This window comes from Limanda limanda, chromosome 1 (assembly GCF_963576545.1).
Source record: "Limanda limanda chromosome 1, fLimLim1.1, whole genome shotgun sequence".
Classification (NCBI taxonomy): Eukaryota; Metazoa; Chordata; class Actinopteri; order Pleuronectiformes; family Pleuronectidae; genus Limanda; species Limanda limanda.
Window position 1 is genome coordinate 16207848 of NC_083636.1, and position 16842 is coordinate 16224689.

Below are 16842 nucleotides of genomic sequence, written 5' to 3' on the forward strand. Positions count from 1 at the left end.
AAATCTAAATAAAATCTTTAATTCATTGACATTATCAAACCAATTTGGGTTAAATGCAAATACAAGTTTGCATAGACTTTGTCAGTTTATACTTTATTTAACACTGATTTATCTGCTTCTGTTCATGAGCTAAAATCCACTAAAACAGTTGGAAATTGTGCAGTTATGCAGAAAAGCAGCTGAGAGAAAAATCCCCTTCACTCGAGACTTTCTGCAAACACAACAAACAGAAATGTAGAATTTTCACTGAGCACAGAGACAAAAGACAACATGGCCCTCCAGTTAGGCTAAATACATTTTTTATTTTTAAAAACCATACACATTACTCGACAAGTTTCAAATGTAAATCCAATCACGATATCCATTTAAAATGCTCAAGATAAACAGACATGAAGTACTTTTATTTCCAAATGTTAAAAGATAAAAAAATAATAATCCATAAAACAGATGGAAAAAAGAAAAACATTCGTTCCCGTTACAGGAAGAAGCTACAGAACTAACTTATCGTGTAGATTCCGCTCGACTTTTTCTCACTCTGCATATGAATATCCTAGCTGCTGTTTTGTCATCTGTAAAACAAGAGGGGAAAAAAACAAAACAAAAAAAACCATCTCCTCAGAGAATGCTGTGATTTGAAAACATTTTTTGACCTCCATGTTCTACCCAACCCCCCCCCTGTCCACGGCCCTGCAGGTGGAGGCGTCCGGCCGGCTGCAGGAACAATCTGCAGCCCGCCGCCGCGACTCGACCCCGTGTGGTTCGATAAGCACCGCCCCCCCCAAACTGTTAATTAAGCAACAAACAAAAGCAGAAGCCTGTTCTCTTTCACACCATTTGCACCCTGAGATGAATATTCCAGAACAACACACATTTTAGTGGCCAAACCCCCTCCCCGTAGAATGTGATTGGTGTCAAATCATCCAAAATCGCTGTAAGTGCGACGCAAGGTATCATCAGTATCGTCATAAAAATACAAAGGTACATCTTTTATTGTGATTTGTATCAAAATCCCTTTTTTCTCTCTCCCCACACCCACCGAGGAACGCTATGAAATAAAAGTACCCTGTGCTGTTCGATACCAGTGTATGCCTATAGTCTTTATTCTTGAAAAATGCACATGACCAAATTCTTTAGCAATTCCAGTACATCAGGTGTCAAAAATATCTCACAAACGGATCAAATGCAGCAACTTGTATTCATGAGGGAGTCTTTTGGGACAGGACTGAAGAAAAAGGACAAAACAAAAAATATTTTTTTCCTCGGTTTTTGGATTTTTTCAAAAGGTCAAACAAGAAGTCAGTAAAGTAAAATAAAGTTTTGTTTCTTAAAGTGTTGATTGAAAAGATTGAATGAAATATTGAAAATAATTCACTTGCTTTTCTTTTTTTAAACCAGGACAATGTTTGACTATCTAAATACAGAATATCTGAAGTAATAAGGTTTCTTTCTGTCTTTATGGATTTCTCTTAAATTAAAATACTTTTTCTATGCCTGAGTAAACAAATGTAAGTGTCGTACATTGGCAAGGGGCCTGACGTTTTGCTGAAAAAAACAAACTGATGACAGGAGCCATATTTATCAAGCATCCAGAGGCAGGAAATCCTAAAGTTTAAAGAACGAGGTTTATTTGGTTTGACCTGTTTCTTGAACGAGGTGAATGACAGAACCAAGCATCGTCTGAATTATTGTTATCATCATTAAAGCCAAGGCACATTCACGTTTACTCCAGGTGCACTGGATCAACAGTTTGTGATATAGCGCAACTTTCAACTGTTGGTTTAAAAAGCCGATCTTTTTTTAAAGCTAATGACATGAAAAAGTCGTTTTAATGCTTTTGTGAGTTTTGGCAAAATCTAATTGTTAGCTTTAATGTTTAGTCCAGTGATTTTTTTTATTCTCTGCATTAGTAAAACTAATAATAAACAACTAGGTGAAGTTGTAAAACCACAGAAATCTAAAAGGAAAACCTGGAGTTCGTGCTGAATGCGAGCGCTGGAGGCTTCTGAAGGACCTGGTGTCCGACTCTGAGGTAAGACTTCGTCTCCTGCTCCAACTTTCAGCCGCAGCTCCGAGATGCTTGTTAAATACGAGGCCCGGGGTTAATTCTCCAAGGAAAAACAAAAAAACAAATCCCTTTTAATGAGTGAACCTTTCAACATGTGGAAATTCTCAAACACAACAGAATGAATGAAAAAGAGAATCCAGAACTCCAGAAGGTTTTGTGCACATGAAAAACTATCGAAGAAATGGAAGAAGTAAATATTTATAGCGATGTTAGTGTACAGAGGCCCGAATCGTCTTTCCCTGTCCCAACTCTGGTGAGAAGCACCTCGCCCGGTGGACCTCTTTTCTATACAAGCCTTAGTGTTTATCGGTTTGGCTAGAGGTTTCTATATTTATCTACAAATATATAACAAATAAAACTTGCAGGCAAAAATAGTTAAGTTTCAATAGAAACACCCTTTTTTCCTGAAAATACAGCAGTATCTGAAATAATCCTCTCATTCATCGTTTTTTTTCTGTCCCACGTTTCTGCATCATACATCAGGAAGCTCTTTTGCCTACAAACAGAAAAAAAGTATCTACAAACTTTGTAAACAGACCTGCTTTTTATCCAAAAAAACATAAATAACTCAAAATATTAACAGCCAATGGAGCAGAAATACGTTTTGAATGAGCAAGGGCCAAAGAGATAAATATACAACACCATTCAGATAAAAGAGAAGCTAAGGTTCTTTCAGATTTCTTAGAGACGATCTTCAAGCCAGGAGGGAGCGCCTCCCCTTCTCAATTAAAATAATAATAATAATAATATTAATAATAGAATAAGAAAAACAGGTCACTTTCAATCTGAGTTTATATAACCCCCTGTTTACCGAGAGAAACAAAAGTTGTCAGGAGGGAGGGCTGGAGTCCTCGTGTGCGGGGGTGTTAATAAGAACCAAAAAGAAAAGAAGACCAAAGCATCCACACCAAGCCGTACACTCCTCTGAATGTCTGCTGTTCTTTGAGTCCAGCCCACGCCGAGCTCACACCGGACTCCCCTCTCCGTCTAGCCCTTCGTCTCTCCACTGCGAGTGTTCCTTCGTTCAGTCCGAGGCGAGCTCCTTGGTGGTGGGTAGAAAAGTGATGGTGACGTGCAGAGCGAGGGAGGGCGGGGTCCGATCAAAGGGAGGTCTCCAGGCTGTGTAGGGGGCTCCCCGGGGCCGAGGGGGTTCCTGATTTGGGGCCCTCCGGGACGAGGTGGTTGCTGCTCTCCACAGCGTTATTGTTCTGGTTTGGGGAGGGCGAGACCGGGGGGGTGGGGGCGGCGGTGTTGCTGGGCGTGGGTGAGGGCGGCGTGGGCGAGGCGTTGCGGGGGCTGGAGGAGTTGCGCTTGGTGGGAGCGTCGTCCTCCGCGTCTGTGTCGTCTATGAGGGGGATGTGGGGCTCAGAGTCCTCTATCCGAAACTCGGGGTGGGTCATGAAGTTGTGGATCGATGATCGCGACTCTGGCTTCTCCAGCCCCTCATAGAGGGAGACGGAGCTGCGGAATGCATTCACCACCCGGATCTGGGAGGGAGGGAGAGGGGACAGGGGCAGACGTTTAGTCTCATCCAGCAATGACACACATGAGTTAGTCATTTCAACACGTGGATTTTAAGCACAGATTTTAAAAGAAAACCTCAACACGGGTTTTTATTGGGTCAATAATAGGTGAGTTTGAGGGGCAAAAAAATCATCAGTGAGGGGGGAAACTCTCAGAGACACGTGCAGGTCTTGTGCGGTTATTTCTAGTAGGCAAATTACAACTTGTAAAACCAGTTAAGTGTAAGTTGTTTCACCCCTTTTCTACACTACGTCAGCCTCAAAACAACGGTCGAAGTTCGCACTAGTTTAGATTTAAAGTTAAAACAGCAGAAGCCAAACTCCTTCACTTAAATTCAGTCCAGGTTCACTTCTGTGATTCATTCTCCATTAGAAAAACGAATGGATATTAAAATGGCATTGATCTAGAGTCCGTCCACAGGCCTGAACACTGACGCTAACGCACACAGCTAAAGTCACGAGACACGAGCTTCAGTAATGATTGACATACTGGACTGTGAACCTGTAGCGAGACAGCATTGGTTAAAAAAAAAGTGTTTCTGAGAGAAAGAGAAAACCTGCGAGAACAAACCTGAGACCCGACTCTAACTATTCACTTATGCTGTGTAGTAAAAACCACTGGGGGGGGGGTGTCCACAAACCAGAGTAAAACTCAATGCAAGGTCAGCTGTTTTGTTTAGGAGTAGTAGTATTTCACAAAAAACACTTTGTAGAGGCCTGTGTCTAATTAATCAAAATGCAAAAAAAGGGAACCAAGAGAAGAGAGCAATGCTGCTCTTCAGACAAGAACACATCCAGAGGGAGAGAGAGACAGTTAGAGTGAGAGAGTGGGAGAGAGACAGAGACAGAGAGGAGACAGAGAGAGAGACCGAAAGAGAGACAGATAGAGTGAGAGTAAGAGTGAGACAGAGGAGACAGAGACCGAAAGAGAGACAGAGACAGATAGAGTGAGAGTGAGAGTGACAGAGACAGAGAGAGAGACAGAGACAGAGACAGACAAACAGGGTGAGAGAGGACAGAGAGAGAGAGAGAGAGAGAGTAGAGATGAGAAAGAGAGGGAGAGAGAGAGACAGAGAGAGTGATAGAGAGAGAGACAGAGAGAGTGATAGAGAGAGAGGACAGATAGAGTGAGAGAGAGAGAGAGAGAGAGAGAGAGAGAGAGAGAGAGAGAGAGAGAGAGAGAGAGAGAGAGAGAGAGAGAGAGAGAGAGAGAGAGAGAGAGAGAGAGAGAGAGAGAGAGAGAGAGAGAGAGAGAGAGGACAGAGGCCGGACACAAGAGTTTACTGTTGTTGGACATGCTTTAAGATAGAGAGAGAGACAGATGGACAGAGACAGGAAGAGAGGAAAAAAGGGGTGGTCAGTTACAGCTCATGTTTGTGGAGTCAAAACAAAGAAAGCTGCGGCAGCCAAGCATGTCTACAAGCCGGTGGACACGTCCAAAACAGCACAACGAGAGAAAACTCACAAACGAGACCAGAGACTTTGAACCCATGCAGAGCGCGGCACTACCTTGGTGTTCAATGGTAGTAAACCTTTGAGTATAGCCCATGACACATTTCACAGAATCTAAAGAAGAATATGTGGGGGGTCAGTGGAAGTCATTCTCTTAAGGTCAGGTGGACATCACACACAGATTCACACAGAAGAAAAGACGTCAAGGTAAAAGTGGCTGTTTTCTAAAAAGCACCTGGAGGGAGAAAAGGTTCAGAGTTTAAATCGGGAAGCGCTCGTCTGCTCACACAAAGGAACGCAGCACCTGAGACAGGGACCGACGTATGACATCATTTCTTTTCAGGGAAACACAATTTGCTGTTAATGTGTCTGGGGAAAGTCCCACATGTTTACATTCAGGAGCACAGTCATTTATTCCATTAAGCTTGTAATGACATCTGTTAGACATTTTACAATCCGCTGCTGCTGCTGCTGCCCGGGACGCTCCGCCTGGGAAGATCTGAAAGAGAGAACGAGTCACTGTCGACACGCACACGCATTCCTGCTGCGGGCACGATAGCGAGGGGGGGGGGGGCTTTGGAACTCCTCTGCACACAGCGATCATCCACACTCAACTGGCACCGGTGTTAGAGCTGCCGGACCCTGAAAAAACGTAGGCACGACCAGACTTCCAAAACCACCGACAAACTGCTGCTGGTTACTCCGCTACTCACGAGAACGGCCACGCCCCCTTTTTGGGTGAACGCAAAACACACCGTGAAAGCGGCGGCTAACAGTTGAAAGTTGTGCCGGCACTTTGCCTAAAAGCCGCTGCGTTGCAATATGTAAATTTAAAATCATGCCGCCAGTCAAATCGGAGGACAGGGTTTCAACCACAGACGGAACTGCTCTCATCTATAAGGTGTGTTTCTATAGACCTCTTCTCTGCCACGCCGCCCCCCCCCCCATTTCTTTTCACACAGCAAACCCCCAGAGAAGAGCCACGGCTGGAGGAATAGTCTTCATTATTTCACCCACACAGCCAGACAATGACGTCCAGGTTTACTGCGTCTCTTATTGTTTTTTTTAGTGCCGTGATCATGGGCATATACTCAAAACATTTACCCAGCTGGTCTAGAGAGCTGCGACACAGACCCATGGGCGCTACGCGGGGGCACAGAGCAGACGGAGGCAGCTGCAGACAAACCTGGCGACTGTCAATTTAGAATTTGTTTGTCAAATAAGAAATGCAAATCATCCCCCCCCCCCCCCTCCCCTGAGATAACAGTTAAACCTTTCAAAGCGGAAGCAGAACAGAAAACATAACACAGAAAAAACACCTTGACGCCAGAAGCGACCTGGTTACAGGAAACACATATATATACACAGCAGTGTTATCGAAGCAATATGGAAGATGTTGTGTATTTGGTGCCATTTTTTTGGGGGGGGGGGGGAGAAACGGGGAGAACATTTGGAGAAGCATGAGAGAGTAAAAGTGTCAACGTTAGGTGAGACAAAGAGTGGAGGAGATGTTAGAAGAACAGAAGAAGTACAAATAATAAACGTCTCATGCACTAGAGGAGAACACGCACTCACACCCCACAGTGGCAGAAGCGGAGTTGGCGGCAGTGGCAGTAGTGGTAGTAGAAAAGGCTACATGTGTAGGGCTAGAAACATTGGTTACATCGTGCTGTTGTTGGCTGGAGTTGGAGGCCTGCCGCCTTAGAGCCCCCTGAAAGGAAGTTCCACTCTGGAACGCACTCACTACATCCATCTGCAAAGAATCAGACAGCGTGACAGGAGAAAAAGAGCCCAGAGGAAATAAAACACAACACAGCCAGAGGAGAAAAAAAAATAAAGAAAAGGCACCAGTAACCATAGAGAAAAATGTCACTTTGGAAAATTGGATTCAGGTATTAAAGTTAAAGAGAGAGGGAAAAGGTTGGGTTTGGGTTTAAAGGCACTGATGGGAGAATGACCTCAGGTTCACGCTTTTCTCTGCAGGATCCTGTCGTACTTACAGCTGCAGCCAAGCCAACAGTCTGAACCATCAGCTATTCTCTTGTGCACTCTATACAAATCCTAAATTCACTTGGTGCGCATCAGTACCTTCAAACTAGGCGTGTTTTTTTTTTTAGCAGATAAATTCAGGCCGAGTCAGAAATAGGCACAGGAACCCTGCTTAAGCTCAGAAGCAGAACAGAAGAAATTAGAGGAGGGACGTTTTATTTAAGGGCACATGCCATTCTTTAAAAAGTGCCAAGTGAAGAGAACAAAAACATAGATTTTAAGCTGGAAGAGCAATAGAGTTAAAGGGTTTATAGCTTTTGACTCCCTTGGTGTGGGGTGCAGTGTTTGGTGGTTTCGCAGGGTTGGTTGGTTACCTGAGTCTGGATGCGATTGAGGCCTCGGAACCAGAGGATCTGGCCCCGGCGAAGCTCCCGCTCAGCGTGGTCGATCTCCTCCATGTCATCCAGCTCCTCCAGCTCCTCGTCGGGGATCTCATCCTTCTGGGTGCCGTGGCCCGCCGATTTCAAGAATTTTAAGCGGCTGGTGGGTATTGTGGAGATTACCTGGAAGACATCGCAATGTTCATGAGAAGCCCGGCCGGCTGGTGATGTCACGCTCCTCGGCGAGACGGGAAGTGACATTTCATTATGGCAGGACGATCCACACTTCAGGGTACATGGCCGACATTAAGCAGCCAGTGACCCGGAAAATGAGCAGCCGTGCCAAAGGGCTGGTGAGAGGCGGTCGGTTTGACGTCACCGGGTTTGACTCCGAGTCTCCAGTGAAGCTACACACTTGGATGTCAATGTTCTCGGAAGCGGAATAATAAAAAGCCGATAATGATGGTGTTGTGACGAAGTACTTAATCTTTTCAACGGCTGCTGACACGTCAACCAACGATCCGGTGATAAACACAGGCACAAGACCTTTTCAGAATCAGTCTTAATCAGTTTTAGTTTTCTTACGTTGGCATCTATAAAAAGCTCCCTCCCCCTAACTTGTTTTACATAATGATAATACATCTATTACAGCTGAGAATATTTATCTTTTAAATCAATTTTTTAAGCAAAAACTCACTAATCATCTCAGTCATTTTTCAAGCAAAATCTCCAAACATTCTATGATTTCATCATCTTCAATTTGATGATTTGTTGCTTTTCTGCTTCACAACTGATTTTCCACCAAATTACTTTTGCAGAATTGATCAGATGCAACAGGCTCTATGATGCTGCCACATGGGCCTCTGGGTAGTTTTCCACTTAATAACAAACTAACTGGGAAAAGAATATGCAGATAACAAAAACAATTGATAGTTGCAGCCCTACATCAGATTTAAAAATGACTTCATTGTCAATGGCCAGGATATAAAAATGTACATATATCCTGGAAGAGATGAGAAATAAATAAAAAAGTAAAATACAAACAGCTTAGTACAAATCAGGCTGATACATAAAAGGTTTAAGTTATGTACTACACACGATTATAAAACCATTGGCTCCCTTCTGTCACAGCCGCCTTACTTATCCTATTCCAACACTAGGGGGCAGTGCTATCTCACACTTTCTTAAGGTGCAGTGTGTCATCGTACCTGTCCCCATAGTAAGGAGCCGAAGCCTAAGAATGTGCACCACAGCCACTGGTCGATGGACAGAGCCACGCAGCTGAATGGTTTCCCTCCAAACTGCACGATGACAATCTAGAGGAGCAGGAAAACAGGTTGGATTCATTAGAGAGTAAACTTCCATTTAACATTTACAGGTCAACATTTTGTGGCGAGGATAATCTCTTTTCATATACGAGTCAGAAGCACATTGACCAAAACAAACGTATAAGTTATCAAATGTCTGCAGTCGCCCTTTACCTGGATAATAAAGGTACCGAAGACGATACTACAGAAGATGAGGTTGTTGAAGATGCCATCGAAAACATTCCTTTCCCCGTGGATCTTGCGAGCGTTGATCTCGTTGAAAAGCTGCATCATTACAAAGGTGTTGAAGACGATGGTGTAGTGTTCGGAGGGCGGGGCGTGGAGAGGAGCGTTCCTGCCGCTGTCTATGTCAAAGATTTTCTCACCTGCAGAAAACAAATCAGGGTTTGGATCGATTTACCCGTGAAAAACGCACAGAGACACTTCACCGGCTCCATTTGCACAAAGAGCTACGCCGGTTGCAGCATCTTACCAGCAAAGAGCAGAGAGAAAATGATGACGAGCTGGAACACGCCCTGGCCGAGGATGTTCTTCATCATGGTGCGGGAGATGAGAGGCTTGTTGCGGCCATATGGCTTCCTCAGCAGCAGGGCCTCTGTGGGGGGCTCCGTGGCCAGAGCGAGTGAGGCGAAGGTGTCCATGATCAGGTTGACCCAAAGCATCTGTACGGCTTTGAGAGGAGAGTCCTGGTGGAGAAGAGGCACAACAAATTAGGTCACCCTTTTTATAACGTCTCGAAATATCATGAAAATGTGGAGCGTCTATAAGGGACGTTTGAGTTGTCGTGAACCAAATGTTTTGATACGAGAGAGATTTGGTTTCTGTGCACTGGTTCTGAGGATTTGTGGTTACGTGACTGGATTCTTTTGGAAATAAGGAAAATGAAGGCTGAGAAAGATATTTAATATTTAATGTCTTGGAAAAACTGCAGCGTTTTTATTGGAGACACTCAAGTCACTCCATTAAGCTTCAGAACACATCTACTGTCGACTACAAAAGACAGATATTAAAAAATCATTAAGGAATTTAACAGGTGCTTATGATTGCTAATGCAATATATATGCCTCATTAGAAACTAAATACAGCGAATGAGACAGTTCGAATTTCTTTTAAATGATATCAGAACCGGTGTAGCTTCTCGGATTTGATCTAAGTCTAACCTGTGTGATGCAGGCTCCGGTAAACGCCACGATGACCGCCACCACGTTGACGGTCAGCTGAAACTGGAGGAACTTAGAGATGCTGTCGTAGACGTTGCGTCCCCACATGACGGCTTTGACGATGCTGGAGAAGTTGTCGTCGGTCAGGATGATGTCAGACGCCTCCTTGGCTACATCTGTGCCGGCAATACCCTGGAGACGAAAAGATGACGATCAGGGACGTATCTGTATCTAGTCACACCATATTTAGCATCGTTACGCTTCTGTATTTTTTGCAGGATCAACTGTAAGAGAGAAAACTCACCATAGCAAAGCCGACATCAGCTTTCTTCAAGGCAGGACCATCATTTGTACCATCTCCCGTCACTGCCACCACTTGTCTCTTTTCTAATACTGTGCTGTCTATAATACCTAGAATAATAAAACGAGACAATTTTAAATGAAACCTCAAAAGCCGCCAATAAACAGTGACAATACAACACTTTTTCCAAAACAAGAAAAACAGAAGTACCTTTCACTAAGGTGTGTTTATCTGTGGGTGAGGAGCGGGCCAGTACTCGTAACTTGGGCCAGATCTTGTCAATGCGTTCTTGTTCAATCTAGAAACAGGAGAAAAAAAACCTAATAGAATCCCGACAGCACATCTGCAACAGTCTCTCTGAGGTACAGTGTTTTGCCGTGGCCCACCTCTCCTTTCGCGTTCCGTATCCTTCGGTTGAACTCTTTTCCGTCCAGGCAGATGAAGTCGTCTCCGGGCAGTAGGATGCCACACTTGGTGGCGATGGCTCGAGCTGTGCTGATGTTGTCCCCGGTCACCATTCGCACCGTGATACCAGCGCGTTGGCATTTCCTGATGGCGTCTGGGACCTGGAGGAGAGCGGAAACACAATTAAGGAGGAAATGCGTGTTGTTTATTTGCCTTCATCACTGGGGATTTCAGAATTTAAGCTCGGCTACGCTTTACTTTCGCATTTAAACACTGAAATAAAAGATTCTTTGTGTTGTGAGGCAATCGGTGCTGACACGAAACAGCTTTTAGGATTTGGTTGGGTTTAGATTTATAGAAATTGGGTGGCGGATTCTCGCTGCAAAAATCTTTCCCTTTTAAAAACAACATGTGGTTTGTTTTCTGCAGAACAGCTGAGTGTGTTCTACCTGAACAAAGTAAATATGCGATGGAAAAAGAAGCTGAGCATCTAACAAACCAATGACCCAGATCTTTTTCATTTACTTGTCTCACTGAGGAGGCAGCCCCTTCAAAAGCCTGAATATCTTAATTGTTGCATTCTGATTTCATGCTTCGTGCAAAAGTTGTGTCGCATCTTGTTAAAAAAAAGCCTGAAGCAGCATCTCCTGTCATTCAAATTCCCTGCTTTACTCAGCCTCAGTGTCTTACAGTCCACTGGAGCTGCTAACCCCTTTAGCTGCTAGTGTGCTTGTTCAGAAGTGCTTGCTGGGCCGTTTAGGAGTTTGGGAACAAGCAAGTCTAATTTCTGTTTTTAGCGTTTTTTAATTAAGTCAAATTCTCCCAATGAAGACCATTACAATGTTTTTGTCATCTGCGTGTAGCTGCTAACCTCGGGTCTCACGGGGTCTTCGATGCCCACCACGCAGAGGCAGGTCAGTCCGCTGAGGATGTCGTTTTCATTTTCCCAGTCAGGCTCCCCCTCAGAAGCAGGGAAATCTCTAAACGCAAGGCAGATGGTCCTCAGGCCCTCTGAGGCCATGGGCTCGATCACTTTTTTTATCATGTCGTCTCTGTCCCGTGGGCGGAATATCTTGGCCTCACCGTTTGCCAACTGCACTTTATAGCACCTGGGCAGGGAAAAGAGGATATATTAATATATAATCGTATATCTAGAAGGGGTGAAGAGACAGAAGGGAGAAGTGGGAGCAAGGCATTAAGAGAGATGGAGTGCAGGAATGTGGATGAGGAAGATAGATGCTGGATTGTTAAAAGATAATGAAGGTGTGACAAAGGAGTAGAGGAAGAGGAGAAGACAAAGGGTGAGAATGATGAGCTGCAGTAGTAAGAAGTCACACTAAGCCCTGTGGGTTAAGAAGAAGCCTGCTTGGTTAAGAGGCTTACAGACTTGTTACCGGCTCATTTTCTCAGCCCTTGTTTTTAAGTTGCAAAGTAAGGGGCTTGGGTGGGATGCACTTGAACTTCTTAGCTGCTTAAACCACAACACGTATCATTCCCCTCAGAGTCTGGCCAGCTGGAGCAAGTAAATACCTACAGACTAACTTATTATTGAGTATACACCCGCCATGCATCCAGTGTACAAAACAAACAAACAATGTGTTCTTACTTTTTTAAGAGAATCTCGGAGGCTCCTTTGCTGAACATACGGTAGCTGCCATCAGCCAGCTTCAGCACGGTGCTCATAGACTTGCGGGTTGAGTTGAAGGTGTAGACTTTGTGCAGTTTCTCCTCGGGGATCTCATTGCGGATGGCCTGGTAGTCTCGCTTCAGGTCATTAGAAAAGCCAAGCAAGGCACATTCGGTCTTGTTACCCACCTGCCGTGGCAAGCCTCCTTCTTTCTCCGGAGGCTGCAGATAAATTGAGAAGACGGTCAGTGTTTTTCCTGAAGCCAAATACATAACAAGGTAATACAAAAGCATTTCACAAGCCTACCATGATCTTGGTGGTGTAGGCGCAGTTGACTGCAATACCCAGAATAAGCATATCTAAAATGGAATGGGGGATGTTCTCTGGTTCCGGGACTTTCTTGTGGAACTTCTCAGCGATGTAGGCCTGCACCACAGTCATGCGGTTCATTGTGAGGGTGCCGGTCTTGTCGGAGCAGATGGCGGTGGCATTGCCCATCGTCTCACAGGCGTCCAAGTGACGCACAAGGTTGTTGTCTTTCATCATTTTCTGTCGGAAGATAACACAAATCATTAAATGATTAAAGACAGTGACTGTAAATTAAGCTTCACGAGCAGCACCCGCAAATCTCTACTTGTCGTAAAAAGAAATGTGTGCAAACGAGTAAAATGAATAGCTCCTTGATGGGATGACGTCTTCTATTGGCAAACAAGTCCAGCAGATGGGATTATTTGCTTTGCTTTAGGGTATCAGTTAGCCAAGTCTTAACAGCATGGTGGCTAGTTTTAATAGGCTAAAGTGTAAGCTGGTCCGCGCTTAGCACAGGTCGCTTGGCAGGAGGACTTTACCTTAACGGAGTATGCCAGGGAAATTGTCACGGCGAGCGGCAGGCCTTCGGGAACAGCCACCACCAGAACAGTGACGCCGATGATGAAGAACTTCACAAAGAACTGAATGTAGATGGGGGTGCAGTCCTTGTCCCAGGGCAGATTCTGGATCCAGAAGGTGTCGACTACAAATAGCACCACCAGGATGATAACAGTGATGGCTGACATAACCAGACCTGGTAGGAATGTGGGAAGAAGACAATCAGGGAATTATGAGGATATCAACAACATCCTACTAATAATTGATGCTATTTTGAGGAGAAAAGGATCGCAGAAAGTCTGAGATGATTAAGTCCCAGTAGAACTACGGCTCACCTGCTTTGCCGATCTGTACAGCCAGTTTGGTCAGTTTGCCCTGGAGAACAGATTTCTCTTTCTTTGATTGGTTGGATTTTTTCTTCTCGTCAGCATCGGCCTCATCACTGTTCAGAGGCTGCATTTCCATCGCAGCACCGTCCTGTGATTTAGCTGCAGCAACAACAACAAGGAAAAGCTGTTAAATGAAACGCTCTTAAAATTACACTTATGTACTGGCTGTTACATTTTACTGGTGTCAAATTGAATGTCTAGATTTTGCCTATTTGCTTAGATTAAAGACAAGAAATAAAAAAACGTTTTAACAAGCTCTGTGTGGTCAATTAAAAACAGTTATTTATTAAAGATTTACAATGTTTGTTTTATAGAGTTTCTGTTATGGTTAGCTTAAGATAAAGTATATTGTTTACTCTGATTTTATCCCCAGATTTTATTCGTATATGGCAAAAATAATAGATTATGAGAAAAGAGGAGATGTCCCATCACTCAAAATTATAGGATGCTTTTTTTTTTTTACTTCCCTTTTATCCATGGACTTGTTAGCAGTGATCCGACTGCAAAGTAATTAGCTCAAAGATTTATAAATGTAATTACCATCCACGCCCTGAAGAGATTTAAAGAACAGGTTAACTAGCTGGTAGCACCGGGATCTGTCTGAGGATTCATCTCCTTCTTCGACCGCGACTGCCAGTTAAATTCTAATAAATCTTCTTCCTCTCTGCCTCTGCAACGCTACTGAACCCCCCCCCCCCCCCCCCCCCCACACACACACACACACACTCCCCGCAGGACTGACAGGAATCCCAAACCCACATCTAACCAGGTAACCTTGGAGACGCAAAGCCTCTAATGGCGAGAGGAGGGAGGAGAAGCAGCCAGCGGGGGGGCCAGTCCCTGTCGTGTCACTCATCATGATACAATTATCAGTTCTGCAGGGCAGAGAGGCTGCAGGAAAAACTGACGTGTCTCTCATCCCTCAGTTAACTTTTCCTAACTGCAAAAACTGCCAAATCATCATGCAGGAGCCCTGTGTAATTTCTGCCTTGTTGGTTTTCAGGTCTAATTTGTGCAAAGAGCTGTGTTTACTATGGTATGGACCGCGGCGTGGCACGGTGTCTGGACGTATGCGGCAGGGAGAGGAGGGGCATTAACACCGCACTACTGCAGCTGCTGTGAACTGTGGCTTGTTCTGCACTTACATGGCCTGTGTAATCTCAGTCTAAAGGATTACTGCTGATTCCTGGCAGGCAGAGGGAATCTGTGCACCAGGGACTAGCGCCAGGGTTGTGGTCACAGACCCGAGCGCTAGTGATCATGGCGTCCCAGGAGGACTGCAGGCCTGGCTAGCTGGTTGAGTTACCACTAAACAGCCTCATTATCATTGTTGTCTGTCTGATAGCGCAGCCGGTGCAAGTCTCGTGGTTCGACACCAATAGGAATCAAACTGTGGGGGGCAGGTGGGGAGAGAGTCGGAGAGAGAGGGAGAGATGGGTGGGAAAGCAGATGTTCTGGCCCCAGAATTGTTGCATGGCTTTAATCTCCTCATCACTAATCGCTATAACTGGATTCAGTAGCACCTGCTGCTCAAAGCGCAATGTGCCAGGGAAGGACGAGAGAAGAGGAGGGAGAGACAGAAGGGAGGGTCGGACAGTACAATGGATGGAGCAGGAACATCCCGTACCAAGAATACACGCCGACACGGGGTCATGCAGAAATATGCAACTCCTCATTACTTGCATAAAACCACTGCAGCCAATTATGAACAGATTGGGGCTGTAACCTACATCTGGCGCCGTTCAATGGGGAGAGAGCCGCTGATTAAGCTGAAAGGCTAAGATGTAAAGGTAGGCGCTAAGCTTTGTGTGTGTGTCTGTGTGGGTGTGTGTGTGGGTGTGGGTGTGTGTTAGCAACTTACCTTTCTTACGACTTTCCACAGCTGCATCCTGCTTTTTAACTGCAGAGAAATACACCATGGAGTCAGTACTACCAAGTAAATAACTGCTCGGCAATACAATTACTGTTCTATCAACCACTTCTGTAAAGTATCATTATGTATTTATGTCATATATATATAATTCTCCAATTTAACAAAGGCATATAATAAACTACTATACTTTTTTTTAACAGTCTTAGTATATTTATCTTTTAAATATATAAGACTAAATGGAAAGCAGGATAAGAAATAAGTAGTAAAGACACTTACTTTTCCTCTGTTTCTTCTTCTCCTCCTTTTCCTTTTTCTTCTCCTCCTCATTCTCCTCGTCATCCTCGTTTGCCCCGAGTAAAGTCATGATAATTCCAGTTTGAGAGTTGACACCCACAGCAGTGACCACCATTTTCCCTGAGCCTTCCATTACATGGGTGCCTTGAGACAGAGGAGGAAAATAAAATGTGAGTCAATAAGGAAAAGGGAGGGAGAGGCTATGTACAGAATCTGACTAAATCATGCATGCGATGTTTCCCCTGTGTTTCCAGGGAGACATATGCCCTTGTTTCTGTTTATACTGGAGCAAATACACCTTCTTAACTTATTTATCGCTCTGGATTTTTCAATTTGGCTGGACTCCTGACCATTGCCTTTTGACAAGGTGGTTTAGCCGAGCTTTCAAGTGGCATTTTCAGCCACGCGAGAGGGAATTATAAATGTAGGTTCTCAAATGCAGGCAATAACTACAAAAGGAATGGTGCACTTGCAAGAAAAGAGACACTGATGCAAATACACTTCAACCCTTTAATCAGCAGCATTTAATCAAAAGCCAATTGTCAGTCGGGCTGAATAAAAAGAAGGCTCAGATGGGTTCTCCGGAGTTTAATATCTACGACTCGCTATTAAGCTGACAAGACAGGAAAATTATGTTGATTTATACAAAAAAGAAGAAGAAAAGAAGCTGAAGTCAAGAGTAAGAGGAGAGTGACAACGGTGAGAAGCTGAAATTTAAAAGTTCACTCATGCTTTTGTTAATTAGCAGGATGCTCTGCTTTCATTAGTGAGAGTGACGGCAGAAAGGATACGGGCCTGTGCTGAGGGGATTCAAAAGCAGTGGTGGAGCAACACACACACTCTGAGCTGCACTGAAGATCATGTAGCTGAAGCTATGGTTTCAACAACACCTTTCAAAATGCACAACCTTCAGTGTCTTCTTTTAAAATGTTTTAATGAAATGGAGCATTATTGTTACCTGATAAAAGCATTGGATCCTTTTCTTGTGTTTTCTTCACGTGGTCCGACTCCCCTGTGAGCGAGCTCTCATCAATCTTCAGATCGTTGCCCTGGATTAAGACGCCGTCGGCAGGCAAGAGATCGCCTGAAACACACGCACGGAAAAAACACATTTAATTAGGAGCAACAGCAGCAAAGGAAACTAGAAAATTTGAAATGAGAGCATTTATCTGTGAATGAATCTTGCATG

General features: G+C 44.4%; 1 protein-coding gene across 2 annotated transcripts in view; it reads right to left on the reverse strand.

Annotated features, from left to right (window-relative positions):
- Positions 1-282: 282 nt before the first annotated feature.
- The window catches only part of atp2b1a (ATPase plasma membrane Ca2+ transporting 1a), a 34845-nt gene continuing 18285 nt past the window's right edge, over positions 283-16842 (reverse strand). The window contains exons 5-22 of one of the 2 annotated variants that reach the window (XM_061081520.1): positions 16612-16737; positions 15636-15797; positions 15348-15386; positions 13433-13585; positions 13079-13293; positions 12537-12779; positions 12210-12451; positions 11475-11712; positions 10585-10764; positions 10409-10496; positions 10202-10308; positions 9898-10089; positions 9210-9423; positions 8891-9102; positions 8618-8725; positions 7404-7592; positions 6677-6793; positions 283-3552 (exon numbers count right to left, since the gene is read on the reverse strand). In XM_061081520.1, coding sequence (XP_060937503.1) covers positions 3166-3552; positions 6677-6793; positions 7404-7592; positions 8618-8725; positions 8891-9102; positions 9210-9423; positions 9898-10089; positions 10202-10308; positions 10409-10496; positions 10585-10764; positions 11475-11712; positions 12210-12451; positions 12537-12779; positions 13079-13293; positions 13433-13585; positions 15348-15386; positions 15636-15797; positions 16612-16737 — 3212 coding nt within the window. In that variant the 3' untranslated portion in view covers positions 283-3165. The remainder of the gene's footprint in view (positions 3553-6676; positions 6794-7403; positions 7593-8617; positions 8726-8890; positions 9103-9209; positions 9424-9897; positions 10090-10201; positions 10309-10408; positions 10497-10584; positions 10765-11474; positions 11713-12209; positions 12452-12536; positions 12780-13078; positions 13294-13432; positions 13586-15347; positions 15387-15635; positions 15798-16611; positions 16738-16842) is intronic. The other variant, XM_061081512.1, reaches the window with a different exon arrangement.